Source organism: Streptopelia decaocto (genome assembly GCF_964273445.1).
Source record: "Streptopelia decaocto genome assembly, chromosome: 10".
NCBI classification, from domain to species: domain Eukaryota; kingdom Metazoa; phylum Chordata; class Aves; order Columbiformes; family Columbidae; genus Streptopelia; species Streptopelia decaocto.
In genome coordinates this window covers 2,814,093-2,837,416 of record NC_138665.1, presented here as the reverse complement: position 1 = coordinate 2,837,416, position 23,324 = coordinate 2,814,093, and the positions used below count along the sequence as shown (strand labels likewise).

Sequence of the window (23,324 nt, the reverse complement as noted above, 5' to 3'; positions counted from 1 at the left end):
CTGTCTTCTTACCATGAGAGGAGACAAACGCCATCGTACAGACATTCTTTTTTCCTCCCTTATTTTTTTTTTTGTGTTTTGTGTTTTTAAATAAAAAATAAAATGTGTAAGAAAATAACATTTCTAAAGGAAACCATTATCATTCTACTCTCTCTCTTTCTTTCCTCCTTCTTTTTCCCTTTTCCTTTTTTCTCTTTTTGGCCATCTTTCCATGGAACGAGATGTGCTGGCCGGGGAGGGGGGTTCCTCCCGGTAGGAAACAATAACGGTGGAGGGGAAAAGGAGGAGAAGGAGGAGAGCGAGGGATTGCGTCTCGCTCCGTGCTCAGTCCTCACACATCACTGGATGTCCTTGGTCTGGAGGAGAACGTGGAAGGGATACATCCGCAGCAGGCCAGCCAGAGCGACTTCTGGATGTCTGGGTTTCTGAAGGCGTAAATGATGGGGTTGATGAGGGAGTTGCAGGTGGCAGGCAGCGCCAGGGAGTAGGTGTAGACCACGGGGTAGCTGGAATCGGCCACCAGAGAGTAAATGGCAAAAGGGATCCAGCACAGGGCGAAGGTGCCGAGGATGAGGGAGAGGGTGGAGAGCCCTTTGCGGGTGGAGGTGGCCTGTGCCGTGGCGATGAACTGGTGCTGCACGGCGATCTGCTGGGCGTGCCGGAAGGCGATCTTGCAAATCTGCAGGTAAAGCTGCATCATGAGGGCGAAGAGCAGCAGGAAGGTGACGGCCAGCACCGCCGCGTTGTCCTTGGTGACGGGCCGCAGGATGCTGCAGGCGCTCTGGTCCCGCAGGCAGTTCCAGCCCAGGAGGGGCAGCAGCCCCACGCCCAGGCACAGCAGCCACATCAGCAGCACCATGGCGCAGGTGAAGCCCAGCGTGCGTTCGCTGTGGTAGGTGAGAGCGTTGTACAGCGACAGGTAGCGGTCCACGGTGATGGCCAGCAGGCTGCAGACGGAGGCGGAGAAGGCGGCCAGCAGCAGCCCCGCCGCCCCCAGCTCCGCCGCCTCGCTGGGCGGCCGCAGCAGGTACCGGACGGCGAAGTTGGCCACCAGCCCCAGCCCCGCCAGCAGATCGGCCAGGGCCAGGCTGCCGATCAGCAGGAACATGGGGGCCCGCAGGCTCGGCGTGTAGAACAGCACGGCCAGCACCAGCGCGTTTTCCCCCGCCACCGCCGTCCCCGTGGCGCACAGCGCGATGTCCCAGGGGCTGACGGCTCCCCCGGTCCCGGTTCCGGCCCCGCCGCCGCCTCCCGGCGCCGCCGTCCCCGGCCCTCCCGCTGCCGACGGCCAGGCGCTGGGCTCAGAGACGTTGCCGAGCCCCGGGAGCCGCTGCTGCTGCGGCTGCGGCTGCCACGGCTCCCCCATGGCGGCGGGGCCGTGCAGCATCGCTGGGGAGAGAGGGAGAGGGATGCGGTGAGGGGCGGCGGACCCGGGCGCCGGGCTGCGGGAGAGGCACCGAGCCCCGCACCGAGCCCGGGGAGCCCCGCACCGAGCCCCACACCGGGTTCCGGGGCCACCCACCCCGTCCTTAGCTCCGGGACGCCCCGCACCGAGCCGCTCCCGCCCGCCGCAGGGCGCATCCCGTCCACCTCTCCCTAGCCCGACTGCAGCTTCCCCGGCAAGTAACATCCCCTCCAGCCCGGGGTACGCCCGCATCCCCCCCACCCCACACGCACCCCTGCCCGGGGAAGCCTCGCCGCTAGCTCCTGCTCCTCCCGTCGGGCTGAGGCCGAGCACAACTCAGCGCCCCGATGCCGGCAGCAGCCTCCATGCGCTCTGCCCCGCGCAGGGTCCGCGGGCGCTGCGCACCCCGGCGCCGGGGAACACACGGTACCGCCTGCTCCGTCGTCCTCCTCCTTTCCCCGGGGCAGCTACCTTTTGTCGCCTATTTATAGCTCAAAGCTCGCCCCCCCCACCCCGCAGCCTTTTCTTTTCTGCGTGCAGCGAGTAAAAATAAATACTATTAATAGGCCAGCCCTCGCATGTATGCGGAGCCGCTGATGAGCAGGCAGCGGCAAGGGACGGCCTGCGTTAACTTTCTCCTTTCTCCTTCCCTTCCCCTCTTTTGGAAAAGACTGGTGCAAGGTGCTCCCAGCTTGCTGCAGACAGCTGCAAGATCCTGCCCGGCTCAGTGCAGTCCCTCTTGCAGAGTAAATGCGCGCCCCCCAGGGCCGGGCAGCCGAAGTGTGAAGGTCGGGGGGGGCTCTGCCCGCTGCCAGCCCCCACTGCCGGCATCACCCTTTCCCGCATGCAGCCCAGCCCGGGGGTTGTTGTTTTTTTACCTGGCTTTAATGCTCAAGGATCAGCTTGCTTCCCCTCGTTTTTATTTTTTTGCTTCCCAGTCCTTCCAGTCCTTGGTGTTAAGCCTCATTCCTCGGTGAGCATTGCTAATAACGTTGCCAGATAGCTGGCATCCACTTGCACTTAATATTCCTGCCCCATTGGATCTGCTGATAAATCTCAACTCTGACGTCAAAGTCTTCACTTATATTCATGATCCAAGTCTGTGAATCAGAGCCGCTGTGATCAGAATAACAACAAGGCTGGCTCCCTGCTCCACATCCACATCCACACCCGCAGGCACGAGGGGATGCGCGCACCCGCACGCACCCATGCACGCACCCCTGCACGCACCCGCCCCGCCGTTCATTCATAAGCTCTCCCGCCAGCCCGACGCACCTCCCCAAGGTCAGGGCCCTCCGCACCTGTGTTTTGCAGATGCAGTTTGGGTGCCAGCCAGGCCCTGGTGGCTCGCAAAGGCGGCCGGGCAATGTTTATTTTTACCGCTTGTGCCGAGGGACGCGAGGATCTGAAGGGAGGGGTGGTGACCTGGTGTGGCGTGGTTTGGCTGCCCCACTCTTCAAGGGCAATGCCCAGGGACAGCAGCGCTTGGTCTCCATGCAGCCCCAGGAGCTGGCAGCTGGGGGTGTTTGGGGGGCCCTGCGTAACCAGGCTGGGGCAGATGCATCCCCGCATGGGGCAGACATTGAACCCCAGAGCCTTCACCCTGCATGGGCTTCCCCCCAGCCAGGGGAAAAACTGGGATGAAGACGATCAACCCCTGGGAGCTTCATGTGGGCTGCCCAGCCCAGCACCCACTCTCTTGCACAGGAGTCCTGCCCAAGGACAGTGGGTGCGGGGGGTCTGTCCCCCTCCCCACACCACAGCACCCACCCACCCCCAAGGCTTCCTTTCTGACTATTTGGGAAAGGACCAGCGTGGAAAGGAACATATCCCAAAGACACAATTATTTTTCTGGCCACAGACATCTCTGTGATTCAGAGAGGGAGCAGGATCTTCAAAGCAGGGATGCTCAGCTCCTGCGTCGGCAATATTTCAGCTACACCTTCTCCCCCCTTTCCGTCTGGTTTCATAATACTCCAGCTTTACTCCTTCATCCCCCTCTCTCTTCCAGGCTGTAGCTATACAGTGCAGCAAGCTTGATGGCAGGAATAATTTCCAGCTCCTGATGCACAAAGATATTTTGATGAATACCGGTGGTTTTGGATGAACCCAGTCGCTCCAGTTAGGATCATCTGGGTTCTTAATCAGGCCGAGCCTCATCCCAGGGGACTTAAATCGTCATCTACCTGGGGCCGCCGGCCGCGTGACTGAGCGCTGTTGTGTGCCGAGTGACATGAGCAGCATGAAAAGGGGCGGAGGAAATCTGAGCAAAGAACTGAATGAATTCGCTCCCGCTCCCAGTAATTACACACTGCCTGGGAAAGGGGAGGCGGGTGAGGAGCTCTGATTGACTCCTATCAGCAGCTGCCTCTGCCAGGAGGTGGGTGCAGAAGATGGGCTGGGCTGAGCTGTTGCGGCAGAGGAGATGTGACAGCTGTGCAAGGGACAGAGCCCACCCAGGGCCCCCAGGCTGAGATGAGTGGGGGTGGCCTCAGCCCAGCCAGGCTGATGTGCCATGAGCAGCTGCAGGTCTGAGCAGGGATGGCCCTGCTGCCACCATTGGATCTACAGGGGGCTTCCGAACCCCCTACCCGGCCCAGGGGACACTGCTGCAGCTCCGGGTCCCCGTGTCCAGCCAGCAGTGAGGCTGAGCAGGGATGGGCACATGCAGATGCACTGTGCATCCCTCCAGTAGGTGCCCTCAGACACCCAGTTGCCCCAGTCTGGCCCTTGAATCTTCTTGCACAGACACACACACCCCAACAGGTCTCAGGTGACCCCAAACCCCCTCATCTCACTGGCAGTTGGCTTGGACCTCTCGCTCCCTCCAGCATGCAACCCCTCACTCACAGAGATACCATCAAACGGCCAGGTGTCTCAGCTGATCCCCAGGCCCCACAGTGGCCTTGGTAGTCCCAAACCACCCTGCTGCTTCCTTTCCCCACCTTCAGCTCCTCCCCTCAACATCCGAGCACAAGTTTGGTACAATCCCGGGATAATTTTCCCAGGTTCTGCAGCGAGTACCAGACCCCACAGGTTTTGTCCCCCAGCACTGGAGAGGTGCCCCCTTTCCATGTACTCATAGCTGTGCTGGCGCATCCAAGCAGCGTCATAGTTTCCTCAAGGCACCGGTGATAAAAATGACCTTATCTGGCCATTTTTTAACCAAGGCATTGTCACCTCCAGAGCTGCCCGAATGCAAGCAGTGTTGCATCTCTGATGAGCACCACTACACATGATATTCGTAATATTTGAGCATCCACCTTTTATAGTCACAGATAATGTTTTGAGCTGGGTATCCAAAACAGAATTTTGACAATGTATTAAGTATACTTTATCTATATTAAAATTACAGACTTAATAGTGAGGTGTAAAAATCAAAGCTAATCAAAATCACCAGCAAAAGCCTGACATAGTAATGACAGAGCAAGAGGCCCCCAGCATCACGTGGGAATGTCATTCAGCAAGAAGAGGCTTTCCCTTGTAATTTCTCATCTTCCTTCTTGGATTTTGGCTCATGGGAAGAAGCTCAGAGTTAAACACCACACATGGTCCTCCCCAGCACTGCCAACCCACAGCAAGGCTTGACCTGGGTCTCATCCTGCCTTAGAAACTGGACTTTTTTTGGTTAGAAACCAAGTGGCTGGCAATGTGGTGCCTGGAAGGCAGGAGACAAACTTGAGAGCCACTAAGTTTTTCTCTCCATCTCTGACTTACTTCATCACAGCTATTTCTATAGCCAAGTCTTTGTGGTGATTAGGTGGCCCTAAGAGGAAGATAACGAACACCTGGGTGGGTATAGGGTGGTGATCACTAACAATCTGGCCATCCAAGGCAGAGCCCACTAGTAACCAAAGTTTGCACAAGGGCTGCTGCTTAACAGACATAACAGGTGCTCCAGAGCTCACCAAGAGGAATAACTGTGATGCCAATAGTCTATAAAAGTGGACCGAGTGGCAGCATTTTCACCACTCTGTGTTTTGCAAACAGCAACAAAAATACCCTGAAAACCACAGGTAACCGAGCCAGCGGGCAGCTGGGTGTAGGTCCCCTGGGCTATGTGGCGAGCCCTGTGCCACCACCAATCGCTGGTGATACCGTGGCGAGCTCTGTGCCGTCACCGACGGATGGTGACGCCGTGGCGCTTTGCGGCGCTGCCCCGGATTTGTGGCTGTGCAGGGAGCCCTTCTGGGCATCCTCTGCCATCCATCATGGGCTGTAATAAAATCATACCCAGGACACATTTGATCAAATAGAGGGAATGCAATTTGCCATCATTTTTTTCTCTAAAAGCATTAAAATAATCTCTATTTCTTTTCCTTGGGGAAATATCACTACCTCCTTGCATCACATGAGCTTTTCCTACCTCAGCTCCCACTCCTACCAGAGCACCCATGGCCAGACCAGCAAGCATTGCCTTGAAACCCCCCAAGACAGGTGTGCAAAGCTGCACCGCTGGAAATTCATCCCCATATTTACACAGGCATCTTTTCCGCAGCAAGTGGATGCAGCCTTATTTCAGCACCTCTGTTGTTCCCTATTACTCCAACAGTGCTTGAAGAGCTATAAGAAGGAAAAGTGTGGCTATAATTAGCAGTGTTGACTAATCGGGGTGGCAAACAGACGCGCTGCACCCGCCAGCCTCCCCGAACCGGGGCTGTGCGTTGCTGGATAGTGCGTGAAGTCCTACATTCAAAGGCTTTGCATAATCTTTGCGGCTACGGGGTGGAAATGAGGCCATTTTCTTGCCGCTGCTGCTGCTGGGGAGCGGGGACTTCTCCCAGCGCTGCTTCAGCTCCAGCCTCCCTGCCTGGTGGGAGAAGGGACCGGGGCTCGGTTTGGGTGTTTGAGATGCTGATGGCAAACCCAGGCTTTGGAGGAGGCGGAGGCAGGCCTCTGGCTTATAAAATCATCCCACCCTGTTGAGAAACAGTTGATTTAGCTGAAAAATCTCTCTTGTGGCCACTGGAATGGGTCTGTTGGAGGGCCCGGCTTGCAGAAGTCACCTCTGCCTTCCTACCTTCAGCGGCACCATCACAACATGACTTTGCCTCTCAGAGAGCTGTGGATGGGTAGTTGCCTTTAGCACACAGGTCTCCGCTTGCCCCACACTGCGGAGGCATGTCAGGCCTTCCTGCACCAAAATGAGGTATCTCTGGGTTGTCTGGTGTGGGGACAGCGAGGACACCGTGTCTCGCTGCACCGTTGCAGTGAGATATCCAGCTGCTGTGAACATTCTCGCATTCACCTGCAGGCTCAGAGGGGTGCAGGCACCTGCAGATTTGTCCCAGGAGAATGTTGGGGTCCCATCACTGGGTTTGGGCTCAGCCATGCTCCAGTGACAGATCCAGGCTGTCAGGGCCACCCCTGCTCGAGGACAACTTGCATCCCTGCATCCCGCTGGCACTGCACGGGGACAAGGCTGTATTGCACATGCATGGGGATGGGACACAAATGGCACCTGAGCAGGGACAAGACCCCCAGCACGGGTGAGCAGGGCCGATGCCACACTGTGCCAGGAGGGCAGGAGCAGCCCTGTGTCATTTGAAGTTTTCTCTCGATTCCCACCAAACACTCAGGCCAAACCAGGGGGAGGACTTTCCCTTCTCCCTTCAGTGGTATCATTCCCATCTGAATGATTTTTCTCTAAGCCCTTAAGCTTCTGAGCTTTCCTGAGTCAGAGGGACACACTTTGAAGCACCTTTGCTGACACACACTGTGCCACCATATGTCAGCTCAGCTCTGGCATTCAGGACTTCTGGGGCAAGGTGGGTTTTTTCCAAAATAAAAAGCATTTGCGCTATGTTTTCCTCCTTCTCCCAGGCTGTGTTTGGTGCTCTGTCTGGATACCTCACCAGGAGTGACTGTGTTTCCCTTACGCCATGATTCATCAAGCCATAGGGAACACATCAAGCCATAGGGAACACCGGGAGCATGCAGGATGCAGGGCAAAATATTAGGGCAAATTATTGTGATAATTAACAACGAACAAAAACCTAATTCACCTGATGTGGCACAGAGGAAAGGAAGGTTTTCTGTGGTTTTGGAAAGGGCAAAATAATAAAAATTCTTTAAAAAAAAAATAAAAATCTAAAGTCTATTTGCAGCTGAATGCAGGGCAGCCTTCATCCCCGCTGGTCTCCTGGCCACCTGCTGCCACCACCGAGAGCTTTCTAAGGCCAGGCTTGCAGAAAGCTGCTCCAGCAGAGCTCGGTTGCTGCGCCCACACTGGAACCCCCATAACCCCCTGGCAGGGACGCAGGTCTAAGGACCAACAAGGTCCCAGGTCCTCGCAGAAAAGCCATCGGCTGCCCTGGAGCAGCACCAAAAGAAATCCGCAGCCACCATGTGCCGACAGGGATGGATCTGTCGCCCCATTGCAAGCGTTAAACACTCATGCTGATCCCTCCTATTGCGTTGGCACAGGGGAGTGTCAGGCAGCCCACCCAGCGGGGAAAACCCCCCTGCGGCAGCACTCAAAGCACCTCCAGCCTCCCCAGTTCCTATCCTGCTGGGCAGGAAGGACGTTGGGTTTCATAAAACCCAGGGAACAAGTTCTCAGCTTTGAAGTCGAGCAAAAGGCAGCTCCAACACCCCCTCACCCAAGCACAGCCAGTCCTCTCTATTTATTGATTTTAAGTCTGGCTTCTGACATTTAAACAGGATCCTACGTAGAGACACGGTGCCGGGCTCCCCTCCGAGCATCTCCTGAGCGCGGGCACATTCCCTGGAGTTGGGCTGGGGACCACGCTGCCCAGAGCCGTTGTCTGAAGCCTGGGGTGGGCTAGGACTTCACCAGAAAAAGGTCACAGCTGCTTCCTGGTAAGTGAAATAATTAATGTAAAGCAAGCACTTGGCTTGGAAAAAAAACCCCAGCTTGAGTTAGGGAGAGTTGTTAGTGGGTAAAACCAAGTGTCAGGAGCCAACAGGAGCAGCTCCCATGGGCTGGCCTGAGGTGCTGCCCTCCCACTGGCTGTGTGCCCCAGCCACAGCCCTGCCCAGCCCAGCAGGATGGGTCCAAAAGCAGCTAAAAACGCCCAGGTGTCCCTCAAATTATTAGTAATAGAAATAACATGGGAAGAGCAGATTTCAGCCCCTTGCATCTGACAGGCTCAGTTGCTCCTGTAGCTCAGAGCACAGGCGTGCAGTCCTCGGCCCATCCGTTCTGCAGGTGACGTTATTTCTGCCTATGAATATTGCAGCAGGAGCAGTGAAGGGTTCCTGACTTTCCAGGGTGCAGGGCAGCATTTGCAGGCAGCATTGCTGCAGGTATCGGGCTTGCCAGCAACCTGGATCTTATCCCAACCTTCAGCCTGAGCCATACACACCTGGATTTTGGGTGTATGGAGGAATTTCTCAGGCTCTGGGCATTGTGTTTTCTCCTTTGGCACCACTGCCCACAGCTGCATCTTGGTGGTGGGAATTTCCTGAGGGTAAAAGAGACATTTCCAGAAGTACAAACACCCAGCCAGACCGGAGAGCTGCTTAATAGAGTGGGAATCTGCCTTCTCCATCCTCCGGTGTGGGGTTTAAACCAGAAAAGTCTTCTGTTCTCAAAGGGTTTCCCTGTGCCCTGCGGCCTTTTCCCCAGAGCTGTGCTGCTCATCTCCCCGCAGCGATGCTGGAGGTCACTTGGCTGGAAAACATCATCCCCTGAGATGGTCAGATCTATGGCAGAAAGGCTCTTAGCAAAGGGAGTGAGAAAACAGAAAACTAGCAGTGGGGAAAGACCCTCCAAATCCTTTAAACGTGCCCAATTTGAAGGGATTGGGGAGGTCTTGGTGGGAGTTTTTGGGAACATAGCAGCAGTTTTCCCTGGCATATGCAGGAGAATGATGCATGGCCCTGAAAGAACCACGGTGCATGTCACCGACAGAAGCAGCAGAGACTGTTTGCATCCAGTCTGCTTTTATTTACCACCTGGGAGTTCCTAAGCAGGGTGAGGGTGGTGGGATGAATAGGGAGGATGAGACATGGGACTGTACTTTCCCATCCGGTTTTGAGCTATTACCCTTATTTTTAATTCTTTTTTACATTTTTTTTCTCCCCAAAGGTCAGCTGCCTTGTCAGAGCTAGAAGTCACAATCAGCTTCCCTGATATCAGTGTAATCATGTTTGATGAGTCACTTGTTTAACGGGAAGAGGCTGCTGGTTGCTATAGGGATGGCAGCAGCGGGGAGAGGATCCCTTCATTACCCTAATCACTGCTTGTGACAGAGAAAACACAACCCCAAACAATTCCAGGCCAGACTCCCCTTCACTCTAACTTTTTGACACAGTGTGATATGTCAGGTTTTTCCCCAGCTGCAGGGATGCCCAGACAGATCCCTGAGTGATGGACAAGATGGAGTTTGAGGATGTCACAGGGCTGGGAGGTGACAAGGACCAGGGAGGGGTACGGATGAGCATGGTGCTCGATGTCGGGCTTGGGTACCATGGAGAAACCGGGGCCTGTGGGGGCTGCAGTGGCTTTGGGGTGATGGAAGGAGCTCCCCACCACTGGCTCATTGGATTCCCATCCCTCCTTGAGCTGTTTCTCGATATCCTGGGAAAACACGGAGCTCCTGGGCGTGCCAGGGCTGATGTCTTTGCAATGCAGCTGGTGCTCTGATTTGCAAAGGTGAGATATTGGCAGCACCAAGGGAGCTGCGGCTGTTTGTTGCCTTTGGAAATGAGGCCAGCGGGTCACGGAGATCAGACGTGAAGGTCACTGGGACCCATCTCCTCCCAGCTGGGTGTTTGCCAGCCTTTCTCCCTGCTGGCTTTCATCACCATGGGGCATCCCCATCCCGCAGGCAGGGACCTGCCAGGGGAGCCTGCTCGGTCCCTTTGCTTCACCTTCTTCTCTCCCATGCCAGACTGGGGGATTTATTCCCCAGTTTGGTCCCAGAGGAGCTCTCGGGCACTTCTACAGGGGACACAGGGAGGGCAATTCTGCCAGGTCCATCTCTGCAGACCCCCACTGCCATCAGTAACCCCCCACCATCTGTGCGATGCTCAGCAGAGCTGCTGCTCTCCCCCGGAACACCCGCTGCTTCCCCAGCTCTTCATTAGGGGATCCCTAATTACCACCAGAGCGTTGATGGATGCCGTTTCACCACAATGCTCTCATTCTGTGTAAACGGCTATATTTAGCTCCGCTGCTCCTGCCGGGGATGCAGCTTACCTGCTCACACTTCTTCCTCCGGAGCAGGAGGTGCCTCTTGATGGTGGGGAGGGGAGATGGGAGAAGCCTCCAGCTTCCAGCCGTGCTCTCCAAAAAGGTTCATACTTGTTCTCTCCTACATGAGCAGGGTTTGAAGAGCTGCTGTCTCCCAGCAGCACTGGGTTTCAGGAAGGACCACCCTTCCCCCTTCACAAATCCCCCTGTGAAAAATAAAAGGTGGGACATAAAAAAGGAGGATGGCAGCAGGGGAGATGCAAACCTCCTGGGTACCGGCTGGCCTGTTGCCCCTTTGGTGGGCCGTGCTTGAGCCATAGTGGGAGAGCCTGTTTTTGGGTGCTCTGATGCCATGGTTGCACTGACAGGCTCTCTCCCATCATCTTTGTGCTCTCCAAGCAGCTGTGATTCCATCAAGCTCAATCCCATAAGCTCCCCAAAGTTTTAGGAGTTATTCATGCTGGCAACCATGCCATGGCCTCCTTCGCTCCATCAGCCACTTGGCATAACCCCCGTGGGTCGCATGGCTTTCCCCTGTGCAAGAAAACCTTAAACACAGCTGGTTCCAGAGCAGCTCTGGGGATGGGGACATCAGGGCAGTCACGGAGCAGATGCAATGGGAAAAAGCCACTTGTGGTAACGCGATGGCTGCATGGTCGCAGCGACGTGGCTTTGCATTTGGAGCGCTCCAGCCCCTCTGCCCGACCCATCTCACCGGGTGCAACATGGGGACCAGCGCAGGCACCCACATTTATCTGCCGTCCTCAGCGCGTCAATTCATGGCGGTGCTGGCTCTGGCTTTGGGCAGAGACCCCAAACCCTGCACAGCCCCTGCGGGGGTTTGCTGGGGTCCCTGTCCCCGCTGGGTCCCACTGTGCTGCTTCGCAAGCAGCGGCTCTCAGCCTGTGTGCAAATGGGCTGCTGGGGACAGCAGCGTGTGCTGAACTGCAGTGTGACTCGTGTGTGGCTCGGGGACCCAGCGATGCTGCTGGTGAACATGGCTGAGAGTGCCTGGAAGGGGGGACGGGGGCTGCTCCGCTTCCTCTGGGGCTCAGCGGGGAGCTTGGTCTGGCCGTCCCTGCCCACAATGCCCAGCCCAGGCATGACTGTCACACATGTGGGGACACCCGTCCTACCCGCATCAAGCAATGGGGTATGAGGAGCAAACCAGGGACATCCCCTTTGCTGGAGAGACACCCCTGTCCTTCAAAACGCCCTGCCTCTGATCCAGCAGAGACAACCTGGAGGTATTAATGAGGCAGAAAGAAGCTCATCCTGCATCACGGCCGTGAAGCAGCCTGGAGCCCACGATTTATTTATCGATGCAGGTGAAAACTGCTGCAGGGATGACAGCAGAGAACAAGGGCTGGGGCTGAGCTGCAGAGCCACAGGCAGCAGCGCCAGGCACCCCACGGCACCCAGTCCCCACAGCCCCGGTGGGGTTTGTCCTCGCAAAACCCACACCGGGCATTGCGGGGTGGGCAGGTGCCGGAGCAGCTACCTGCTGCCTCAGCTGCAGAAACCAGCGGCAAGGTCTTTTTCATATTCTATGCACTGTATGTACCTTAGTGCTACACGCAACCCCCCTGCAAGGTTTTCAGATGCCTTGGGAAGGGGGATGCAGGTGATGCAGTGCTGTTCCCACATCCATGCTCCTCCTGTGCGGACCCCACTGTCCCCAGGGCCAGGGACCGCTGTGCCTGAAACTGCCCCGAGACCTCCAAGCTCTGTCCTTTGGAAGGGACAGGTACTTTCCCATTTGCTTCATGCTGCGTCTGTCCCCATACCTGCCCCATTGGGTGTCTGAGTCTCCTAAGTCCTGCCCTGTTGGTTACCTGCATCCCAAATCCTGCTCCCCAAATCCCACCTTGCTGGGTCTGAACCCCCCAGATCTTGCCTCAGTGAGTCCTGACCCTCTCTGGTCCCTGCACCCCAAGGCTCACAATGCCAGAGGGGACAGCAACACCCGCATCCCCCTCTGTCCTATTGGGGGCCAGGGGGAGATGCTATATGGCCATGCAACTAACCAATCATTAAAATCAGTGCATAATTAAATCCGATCCAAAATCTCTGAGCTTGGAATCATCTGTGGCTATTTCAGCAAGGAAAAAAAAAAACCCTCCCTGCTTTCCCCATCAGGTGTTTCTTGAGACACAAAAGAGGCAAAATAGCTTCTTTAAATAGGCGAGCGCAGGAGGCAGCCGGCAGAGCGGGAGGCGGGAGGCAGCCGGGCTCCCGCTGCTGGAGCTGCGGCTCCGCGGTCGGCCCCGCACGCAGCCTGCGCCGCTTCACGCCGGGACACCGCGGGCCAGCCGGCCGATGGCTATTTTTAGCCACTTGGCTTTTGAAGAAAACAAAACCCCATCCAGGAAAAGCACCGCTGATACACTGGCAAAAATAAACCCAGCCCAAATGCCGGTCCTTGGGAGCATCCCCAAACCCTCCTGCATTCGGAGGTGCTGTGATGGGGTTGGGGACTGGACCCCCAGCCCTGGCTCACTGCAAATTTAGCGGAATACAGGGGATTTTGTGCCAAGGCACAGACTGTTTGGATTGCCTGTGTCTGTTTAACTGGAAATCAGGTAGTGAATGCTCTGACCAGGGTCAGAGCGGCCACTCGGTGCACAGTCCAGGTGGCATTAACTGATGCCTCAGATAAAACCCCAGTGTGAGTGCAGAAAGGGAGGGGAGCGGACGGCAACTGGGGTTCGTTTGTGGAGCACCCATGTATGATGCGAGTGCCTTCCTCCCCACCCCTGCACTTACACAACCAGGCAAAACCAGGAGTATGTTTTTCCCCCCAGATTACAGAATTTTCATCCTGGAAACCTTTCAAGGCGAGTGTGACCCTGGTGCTCACAGCGTGACTCAGTCCTGGTGCCAAGTCCTGTACGGGGATGAGTGCTGGTCCCTGGCCCCTGCTGCCCAGCCATGGGGGACGAGACAGAGCATCTTAGGAGAAATATCCCCAAAACAGGGTGGTTTGGATCCCCCAGATGCCCCAGAAAGCAACAGAGGAGCAGAGCTGTGTCTGGCCAGTGCAACCCGCTCTGCAGGATAAATAAAAGAGAGTTAACACACAACAAAAGCCAGGTGGACACCCCCGGCCAGACCGTCCCACTCATCCCTCCGCCTGCTGCTCCTGACTCATCGCAGCTCCGCAATGTGGGGGCAATGGGAGGAAGAGAGGGAGGAAGAGAGGATGCCCGGCTTCTCCCGGCAGCCGAGGAAGAGGCGATGGCACCAGGCACGGCAGCAGCTGACGGTGCCAACTCGGGGAGCGTTGGCTGCCGAGGGGGCGAGCGGCAGTTTGAATCCATCAAAGATGCATAAGGTGAAGGGAGACTTCCCGAAATGCTTCCCACCAGCCGTGGAGGAAAACCAGGGTGGAAATGGATGGGATGAAACCCATCATCCCCAAACCTACACTGGAGAGCTGGAGAAGGGGCCAGGAGAGTGGCTGCTCGGTGATTTTGGGGCAATCTGGCCGTCTGCACGAGCGCCCAGAGGAGAGACGACTCCCTCCCAGCAACATTCGCCAGCCCGGCGTTTTATTTCTTTCAGTGCCGAGATATAATTAGTGGCAGTTCTTCAGGAGCTGCCACTCACCATCACGCAACATTTGCTTTTCTTAGGAATATGACTAACTGGCAAATGATTAAACACGCTCACCGAAGGAGGAGGGGGGAGTGAATTCTTTTTCCTGCCTAGGATTTGAAAAAAAACACAACCCAACAAAACAACTTCAGGAGCCACTTTGCAGTCGCAGAGAGTGGAATCAACTTTGACAGCGCTTGAGGAGGGATGCACGGCTCCAGCACAAGGATGCTCAGAGCCATGACCCCAAGAAAAAGTCAAGCCACCTCCCTGCCCAGCTCCTGGTTTTTCCCGGTTTTTGTGCTGCAGAGGATGCTCTCATTCGCCCGCCTGTCCTGGTTTTGTTAAAAACCAGTTTCTCTTTTAGTGAATTTGCCTGTCAGCTAAAGCTTCATATCAGCTGCTTTTTCCTGGAGAACCAGATAAATGTTTTGGTAAACACAGCAATGGAATGTGAGGTTATTGATAAGCACGGATGCACATCTCGTGAGAGGGGCAATGAGACACAGGTGACCAAAAACTGACCAGCTGAAGTATTCCATCCCATATTCACATGAATACTTCATATAAAAGTGGGAGATGACAAGGATCTCATCCCTTTTCCTTATGGCCGACATTAGGAGAGGACCTTGCTAGTCGTCCCTGCGAACTGAGGCCAGTGACAGACTGAATCCAGCTCCGGTTGGCTGCAGAGTCCAGTCCAGGACTTCGGGTGCCAGCTCTGCAGTTGCTGGGACTTTCAAGATTGGTTTTGTATATTTTGTATTATTTTCTCTATTTTATCAGTAGCATTAGTAAAACATTTTTAATTTTTCCAACTCTCTTCTCTCTGTCCTTCTTTCCCTCCTGATCACCTGTCCTTAGGGGGAAAGGGGGAGAGGGAGGGCAAAAGGGGAATTGGGAGAGGAGGTTAACAATACATCTGCCAGGGTTTTATTGTCACCCCGCAATCAGAACCTCGACACCGCCCTCTCAGCAGAGCCCTTTTAACACAGCGGTTTCTCCAAGCTCCTCTCGCCAGCCGTGCTTCGAGGAAGGATGGCTCCCTGGGGACCAAAGGTGACATCGCTGCAATTACTGCCCTTTAGCTGCGACCCGCGGCCCGTGCTGCAGCCGAGAGCCGAGCTGCAGCCTCCAGAGAGCCCAGAGTTGGATCCCGCGCTTTCAGATGGGTTATTTCGGAGAGGTTTTATGTTTTGTCAGAAGATATTTTTAGAAGATAAAGCGGTTGCCAGCTCTCACGGGAATTCTTCGCTCCCCGAGTCGCTGCTGGTGAAGCACTTGGCTCAAACTGTGGAGGAGCAGCCTGGAGAAACTGGTTTTCCCAAATCCAGTAACCTCCTCCTGTTGGGGGATGGATGGGAAACTTCAGTAAAACCCAAGTTTGGCCTTTCTGCCGGGTCTGAGTCTAAAGAAACTGTGAGGCCTCAGAAATTCAAACCTAGTTTTATCTTCAGTTCTATACTGTCCATGAGAAACCAAGCAAATAAGGGTAAAACTTAAGCTCTGCGTAACTTGCACCTTAGGGCTAAGTTAATGAAAATATTTTCATTTTGCTCTGTTTCGTGGCTTCACACATCCTTTAATACCCCTTCCCACCTGAAGACTCATTCTCTGATCCTCACTTGTCCCCACATTTCGGGGACACCCCAAGCGCCTGCCAGGAGGCTTTGCAAGGTGTCAGCGAGTGTCCTCGGTGCGGGGACACGGAGAGGTCGGGGCTGTTCCTCCATCCATGTCGGCAGCAGGTACCAGCGTGGTTTGGCTCTTCCGTGCTGAAGTGACGGCAAAGAATTTTGAAGGAATAAACTGGATTTTTTCCAAACTCGCGGCCTTTTCCGTGGAGAAACATTGTGACTCAAAATCTGAAAATGAACAGTTTAACATCAGAAAATGTAAAAAGATAAAAAAAGAGGACTTGGAAAGGGTTGCCAGGAATAACACTTTTCCCCCATCACCACCACGTGCTCTCTCAGGCAATTCATTGTGCTCTTGCCGGGGAGGAGCTGAGTGTTTGCTAGTGTGAGGGTGGAAGCAAAGGGACCCAGAGGAGTTTCGTAACGGAGCAATCCTCTGGCACTTGGCTTGTCCAGGTGACGGGGCAGGGGAGCTTACAGGTGTTGCTCAGACTTGAAAAGCACATGGCAACTTGATGGTGCCCCAATTAGAGCCCAAACATCCACCCACATGTGTTTCATCACCCAGGGACACAGAGGTGGAGACGTGCCACTGAGACAAGACTTCCCACCTGCAACAGCCCCTGGAGCACTCAGTGCCCCCGACCTGCAGAGACACCACCACAGACCTGACGATTTCAAGATACTGAGCATTTTTCAAATTGCCCATTGCTAAGAGAAAAAGGAACAACGAGCCCAAATTGTAGGGGGTGCAAACGAGTCAAGACAAGGAGGTCTCACAAGGTGTGAAGTCTGTGCTGACACCAACACAAGGTTCCTGGCCAAATACCTCTTTCCTGCTGGCTTTGCCTGGGGTCTGTCACACAGACCTCCGAGACATCAGCCCTCTGCTCCCCACTGTGGTTTCCTTTCCTTCGGGCCACCCCTTCCCTGCCCCCGTTTCTCCACGGCACAGTCCCGCTTTCTGCTTTACAGCGTCGCGGTGACTTGTTGTGGTAGATGCACGCTGCTTCTCTCGGAAGGAAACCAATGCGCTAATAGAGCACTAATTAGGGTACTTAATTACAAAGTTATTCATCTCCTGCTGAAAACCACCTGCTATTGTCTTTTGTGTCTATACTTAGGGGTAGACAGAAGAAATTACTTCAGTCACATCTGACCCAACCTCTATCCCCAGCCATGGTCTGGTGGTCAGTCTGAAGCTCACTCAGCTGGGCAGCTGAAGCTCCTGTTAGCTTGTCCCTTCTATGTCCAGGCCTTGAAGCCATGTAACTGTCTCTTTCCACCTCTATATTCCTCACACGCTATCTTCTGCTAAAGCATCCTGAAAAGGAAACGAACTCTGGGTAGATCTGGGGATGTTCCCGACCCCAAACGCAGCTCTAGCCCCCAGCCTTGCCCTTTTGCCCTTCCCCTGCAGGTTTCCTCTTGCACACCCCCTCGGAAATCACCAGAAGACCCAGCTGGGACCCCTTGATTTTTCTTACACAAACCGCGGTGTCCTCTGTGCCTCCACTGCATGTCCTGGCTCCGGTGCAGCTCCCTGGCCCAGGTGCAGAGGACACTTCTCAGCAGCATGGCACCGAAACTGTTTTGCCCTCAATAAAACTGGGCCAATGTATCTAGAGTAATACTTTGGGAGCCCTGATATTTTAAGACCTTCATAAATCCTTTCTTAGCTTGGCCCTTCAGGTCTAACTCCTCCTCTTGGGGTTTCTAAGTCACCTTCTGTTTCAAGGCCCCTGACACTGGCCCAGGGGTCCAGACCCCATCATGGTGGTCTCAGAGAGCATCTATTCCTACACCCATCTCCCACGTCCCAGACAAACATACCCTGGCACAGTATGAAGTAGCTTCCAAAACAGCTGCCAACGGCTAAACGTGCTCATTGTTGGCAACCCAAGCGATATCCTGCCCCTGTGGAATTTGTCCTTCCCCTTTTGGGTGCTGTGCAGAGATGTTGCACACACTACGACAGGTTCATTCGAGTCCCAGCCTCCCCAGGGACCTGCGATGCTCCGCAGCCCGGGCCACCAGCTTCAATGCTCCTACACTCTGTTGTACATACGACCTCTAGCAGTGAGATTCTCACTGTGGCCTGGGGCTGAGCTTTGACACAAGCCGAGCTCCCCGGATGTCACAGAGCCAGCATCCCCTCCAAACACACGCTGACACAAAGGGGAGTTGGTTAAAATGAGCAGCCAGATGGCAGAAAGCATCAAATCCTTTTCCTTTGCAAAGCGTTGTCTTCAGAGTTAAAAGTCCAAGATGAGCCTCGCGCTATCCCCCCGCTACCGCTTCATGTTTAACTTTACGTACTCTGAGCTATCACGTACAGACATCTAATCCCAGTCGGCTGCTGCTTTCAGGAACCAAACAAAGGCTGGCTGGGTAGGTGGAAACCAATTCTGCAGATAGGACTGATGTTGCAGGAGAGGGAGGGAAGCAGACAGAAGTAGCCCGAAGGTTAATTAGTGCAACAACGGCAAATGCTGGCAGGACTTTACATGTTGAGAATTAATTATGTTTCAGGGGATTGTTTCCTTTTGATGAGCACTGAGGACTACAATGGGAAGGTTTGACTTGTCTCAGGGGCCTTTGTTAGTCTATTTTCTTTCTTGTACCAATCAAATGTGATTTGTTTTAAACAAATGCTAAACCGAGCTGGCACGGTGACTTTAAAAGCTCTTGCTGGTAACTAGAACATGCCAAGCACAAACACCAACTCATAAACAACTCTGGTTTCTGAAGTCTTTAGGGCAGAGCCTCTCCACAAACCACAGGATCTGCTGACCTGGAAGCAAAATAGCCACACGGGGTGAGTTTTGCTTCAGCTGCTGGTGAGCAGAGAGAAATAATAATTATGGGATGGTCTTTAGAGCACCCTCACTCCAGCACCAGGTTCTGGAGGACACCTGAAGTGACAAGACCAGCCCCCAAATCTTGGTATCAATCCTCCCTTACCTGCGCTCCAAGCTAAACCCACGTCGCTTTCAGATGTTCTGATTTTGGTTGTTTGCCCTCGAGAAAATTAATTCTGGGTAATACTTTTTTGAAAGTGCCTGAAAGTCAAACATTCACCAGCGTTAAAATGAGCTCCATTTATTTATTGCTAATGTGTGGCCCAGCCGGACAAGGACCAGACAGTATTTTGGATTTAAAATATGGTTTTACAGAGCAGTTGTCATTTTTGAATCTCATTTGCTTCCGTTGCATCCTGATCTAGTCCCACGAATTCCTCCTCATGGGAACAGCCTTTGTTTGATCCAATTTTCCCCATAAAAACGTAAACTCCAAGGAACGACACAGAAATGAAGACCTGTCCCCCAACGAACCCATAAAGCTCCAAGCATATGGTACTATCTTTGCTTTTAAATGCCTCTGTTCCAGATCAGTCAGATAACATTTGCAACAAAGTCTTCAGGAATCCAAGAGCAAGGGGTGAAAGAGGGAGAAGGAGAAAGGAAATGAGAGGGAAAGGCAAGGGCAGAGCTCTGGGGGCTGCTGACCCCTCAAGGAACACCCGCATCGGGCCCAGGCCCTGCCAAACCTCTCCAGTTATCATCCGTGACGCTGAATTGTTCGTTTCTCTTGCTTTAAACCGCTCACGCACAGGTTATACAAGTACAAATCCAGCCAGCGCAGAGGGAGAAGGTCTGAGGAGAGGGAGCGCCCAGCCGCGGCCGTCTGTTCAGCCTGGGGCTGAAATACAAGGAAAAGCATTTGGGCCATGTGCATTTGATCATACATGACCTTTATTGGAGACAGGTGGGGTCATCTATTATACAGAAGTAACATCGCACCGTTCTCTTCCAATTTAATTCCTTTTAGTCTCCTTATAAATCTGTAGCAAAAGTGCACTTTTAACAGTTTTTAATCTATAGTATATATCTTTCAATATTATCTCTCAGTCAGGTATTTTATTTGTAAAAATGTCTCGCCAGATATACAAAATACATGTCTAGTGTACTACATTAATTCTTGTATTTACTGCTTAGATTATTTTTAACTCAGTGCTCTCTTCTTATTATTTTTTGCAAGGCTTGGTGATGACAGGCCCCTGGGAGCGCCACCAGGAGAGACTCACAGCTTGTGTGTGAACAAGGGGAGAAGGCTCTCAGCCAGCAACAATTCGCACACGACAGGAACAAGATGACAAGAACGTTTGCTGTTATCGAACACGGCTCTTCAAATGACAGTACTCTGGATAATAAAAAATAATTTAAAAACCCAGTAGCCATATTTTCTCTTCTGGAAGAGATGTGCCAGGAGGATGGAAGCTGTACCCAGCTGGAACACAATGATAGTGATTCATTTGCATCTTGAAGACAGGAGTTAATTGCTAACGTGACGTTTCTGGTTGTGATAAGAAGAAACAGATACATAGAGCCACAACTAGAAACTGTTTGTGAAATGCTGTTTTCCTGAGGACAATATTTTGGTAAGATATTTTCTATCCTGTACAAGCCACAGAATTGCATAAGTTAAATATCCTCAAGAACAACAATCACTGGTAGATACCATGAACGGCTGTGCTGGGAACAACCACACAGAGGACAGCTCGCACGTCACCTAACAAGATGAAGAAAGGAAGATATTCATTTCCACTGGTAGTTTAGAGCCAGCTGTGACAAGCTTTGGCACGGCAACAGGACTTCTCAAAAAGAACATTTCAGAACATTTTCTGAGATTTCTTACAAACTTCCTTAGTCTTTTCTTTCTAGTTATCCTTGAGATTATAATATATACACACATAACGGATAATTACTTAATTTCAGTCTTCAAAAGACTAACAATTTCCCCTGTTAAGCAAGGCCTATAGAGGTAAAACAATCAGAAGCATTTTTAAGGAGTGTTGTGATTCCCAGATGGATCGGAACGTTACCAACGGGTGACGAGGAACACTTAGCAAGGTAACGTCTGGGCTGGGTGGTTTGTTTTCCTTCTTACTTGTTCATTATCTTGAAGACTACAAACAACTGGATTAGCTACATAAATAATGCTTCCCTTGGTTAACTCTTCACAACTAGTGCTGTTTCTGTGTATTAGCATAGATTCAAAACGCGAGTTGCATCAGTTTACGACGTATTGAATGAAATGTTGAACAGATCCTGTTTCGGAAGGAGGGCACTTTTGGTTTACACAATAGCTCCAAGAAATGCTGTAACTTCCAAGTTTCTACAGCAACTGGTTGCCAGACATATTGTTCAGAAGGTAACTGCTCCCCTTAAATCTGCAGCAATGAGGCTCTGAGTCAAGACTTCTGCTTCAAAAGAAAAACACACAAGAGACTAGGCTGAACATGGACAAAGTTCTAGACCTTCTGAAGAAGAAACAGAACAGGAAAAATAAAAATATACAAAGAATCAGTGCTGTTAGTGTTACCTAAAACCAAGATAATGCATAATGGGGAATTTACAATGCTGCAGAGAGAGGGTTTTTGTAATAAAAACTACAGACTTGACATTTCCAATATGTCTTAGCTTTGTACTGCTTCTCAAGTCTGAGTCACCCAAAATATCCAGCAACCAGCTGCTGTGCATATCCTAAAATATGCCTTCAGCTGACACTGAATATTGAAATCGTTCTGCTAAAATACAGAAAAACGACAATGGTAGAAACCAAGGTATAGCCTCAGGCCAACGTTAAATGGTAAAAATTCTACAATGCTACTTTTAAATCTCTTCTTCAGTTCGTGAACAAATAAGCAGCCAGGTTTCAAGTAGAGGTAACACAGCTTTTGGAAGATAGCACGTAAAAAAAAGCCCAGAAAGAAAACTGGAACAAAAGCTCTTCTTGTTACGGCAGTCGGCACTAATCCTCCAGCAAAGGGCAGGGAGACACCTCGACTCGCCCCGCTCCGTCTGTCCTGGTCCTACGGCAACAACGAGGAGCTGCTGCTGCTCTCACAAACACGTTCCATTTGGACATATCTTGATCCCTTTTTTATTTGATTTGTATACATGTATCTCTTATCTTAGTCTCTTGACTGGTAGAAGAGGATATATCCAGACTCTGAGTTTTTGGAAATGTCTGATGTTAACCCATAGAATTCTTCAATGGCTTGGGCATCGATTTTCTGAAAATTAATGAGAGTTGTAATTAGCCTCAGTCAAAACACCGCCCCAAGAATCCCTTTCCCAGACAAAGCATTATTTTCCACTCTTTGGGGTGATGCTGGAAAGCCACCCAGCATTAATGCAACAATATTTCAGTATCATTTAATCCAACCCAATACAACAAAACATTTTTTCCACTTATTACCTTACTTACTTTTGAGAAACAAGGAAATAAAGATGTAATAATAAACCTCTCAGAATCAATGCACTCTTAACCCTGGCTATGAAAAAAGGGACCCAGGAAAATGTATCCTTAAAAGAATACATTACTTTTTTAGTATTTGCTTTCGCATTCAGATAGGTGTTACCTGTTTGTAATGTACATTTTAAAAAAGCGGTCACTGATCAGCAAAGAAGATTTTTGTACAGCTGGGAGTACATAATGACCATCTTGAACATTTTTTAACATTCAGATTAAATAACCCCAGATTTTAAAGTTCTTGGGACCCTTTTACATAGAGAAGCCCTGCAAGTGCTACTGCCAACTATACCATGAAATCTGTGGATCTCATCTGATTATGATCTTCTGGTCTGACAAGAACTTCCTTTCCTTAGGATTTGCCAGTACAATGCCTACTGCAATATCATCACAAGGTTTTCACCTATGAGAAATAAATTATTTGCCATATTGATACAAATAGATGGTCTGTTTTTATTTCAAGTTGAGAACTAAATGCAGAAAAGCTGTTTTCCCATTTTCTCCTCCAACCAGCAAGGCCTGTAGGGCATTTTAAAGGTCTTTTAAAGATGCAAGTTCCAGAGTCTTGATCCAGCTCCTGAGAATGATTGGCTTCACATTCCTGAATGTGCCTCTGCAGCCAGTGGAGAGCAAGCACAGCGACTAAACGCTGAAATAAACCACTCCCAGGGACCTCTGTTGCTCAGCACTATATTTTAGTATTTTAAAATACCTTCAGGACTCCGGATGTTAAGAACAAAATAGTGGGGGAAAAAAACCCCAAGGAGATGTTTTGCCTTTCTCTCTTCTCCATTCTAAGACTTCAGAGAAGCTGCAATACTGTACTAAGGGCTTTTGTATCTTCACCCCATTTCTTAACCAAACATCTCCTATAAACTGTTAGGTACACAGGCCTTGTCATATATTTAGGAGACAACTCAAACGTTTTATTTTAAGTGCCAAGTAACTTGTCATGCAATCAAGTCTATTTCCACTACTCATTTTGAATGCAACTCAAACATTTGATCTAGATTAATTCATCCTACAGATATTTTTAGTTTTCTCACAGCAAATCTGACTTCCTTTTTTAATTTCACTACCCACAGAAAACACCGTGGGACTGAAAGAGGATTATATAGACCACAAAGTGGACCACAAAGTTGCAGCTTTAAAGGAACAACCAAGTTGATGGTTTCACAACTATTTTTAGGATTCTGCAGCCTCACCT

At 51.9% G+C, this 23,324-nt stretch overlaps 2 protein-coding genes across 3 annotated transcripts in view; both read right to left on the bottom strand.

Annotated features, from left to right (window-relative positions):
* Positions 1-331: 331 nt before the first annotated feature.
* Positions 332-1,387, bottom strand: LOC309444310 (G-protein coupled receptor 12-like; the record flags this gene model as incomplete). Its single annotated transcript, XM_082062015.1, has 1 exon — positions 332-1,387. One exon carries the CDS (start codon positions 1,385-1,387, stop codon positions 332-334), a length of 1,056 nt encoding a protein of 351 aa, XP_081918141.1.
* A 17,516-nt stretch (positions 1,388-18,903) lies between these two features.
* The window catches only part of LOC309444350 (ubiquitin carboxyl-terminal hydrolase 12-like), a 33,513-nt gene continuing 29,092 nt past the window's right edge, over positions 18,904-23,324 (bottom strand). The window contains exon 9 of one of the 2 annotated variants that reach the window (XM_082062095.1): positions 18,904-21,878. In XM_082062095.1, the coding sequence (XP_081918221.1) occupies positions 21,777-21,878 (102 nt within the window). In that variant the 3' untranslated portion in view covers positions 18,904-21,776. The remainder of the gene's footprint in view (positions 21,879-23,324) is intronic. The other variant, XM_082062096.1, reaches the window with a different exon arrangement.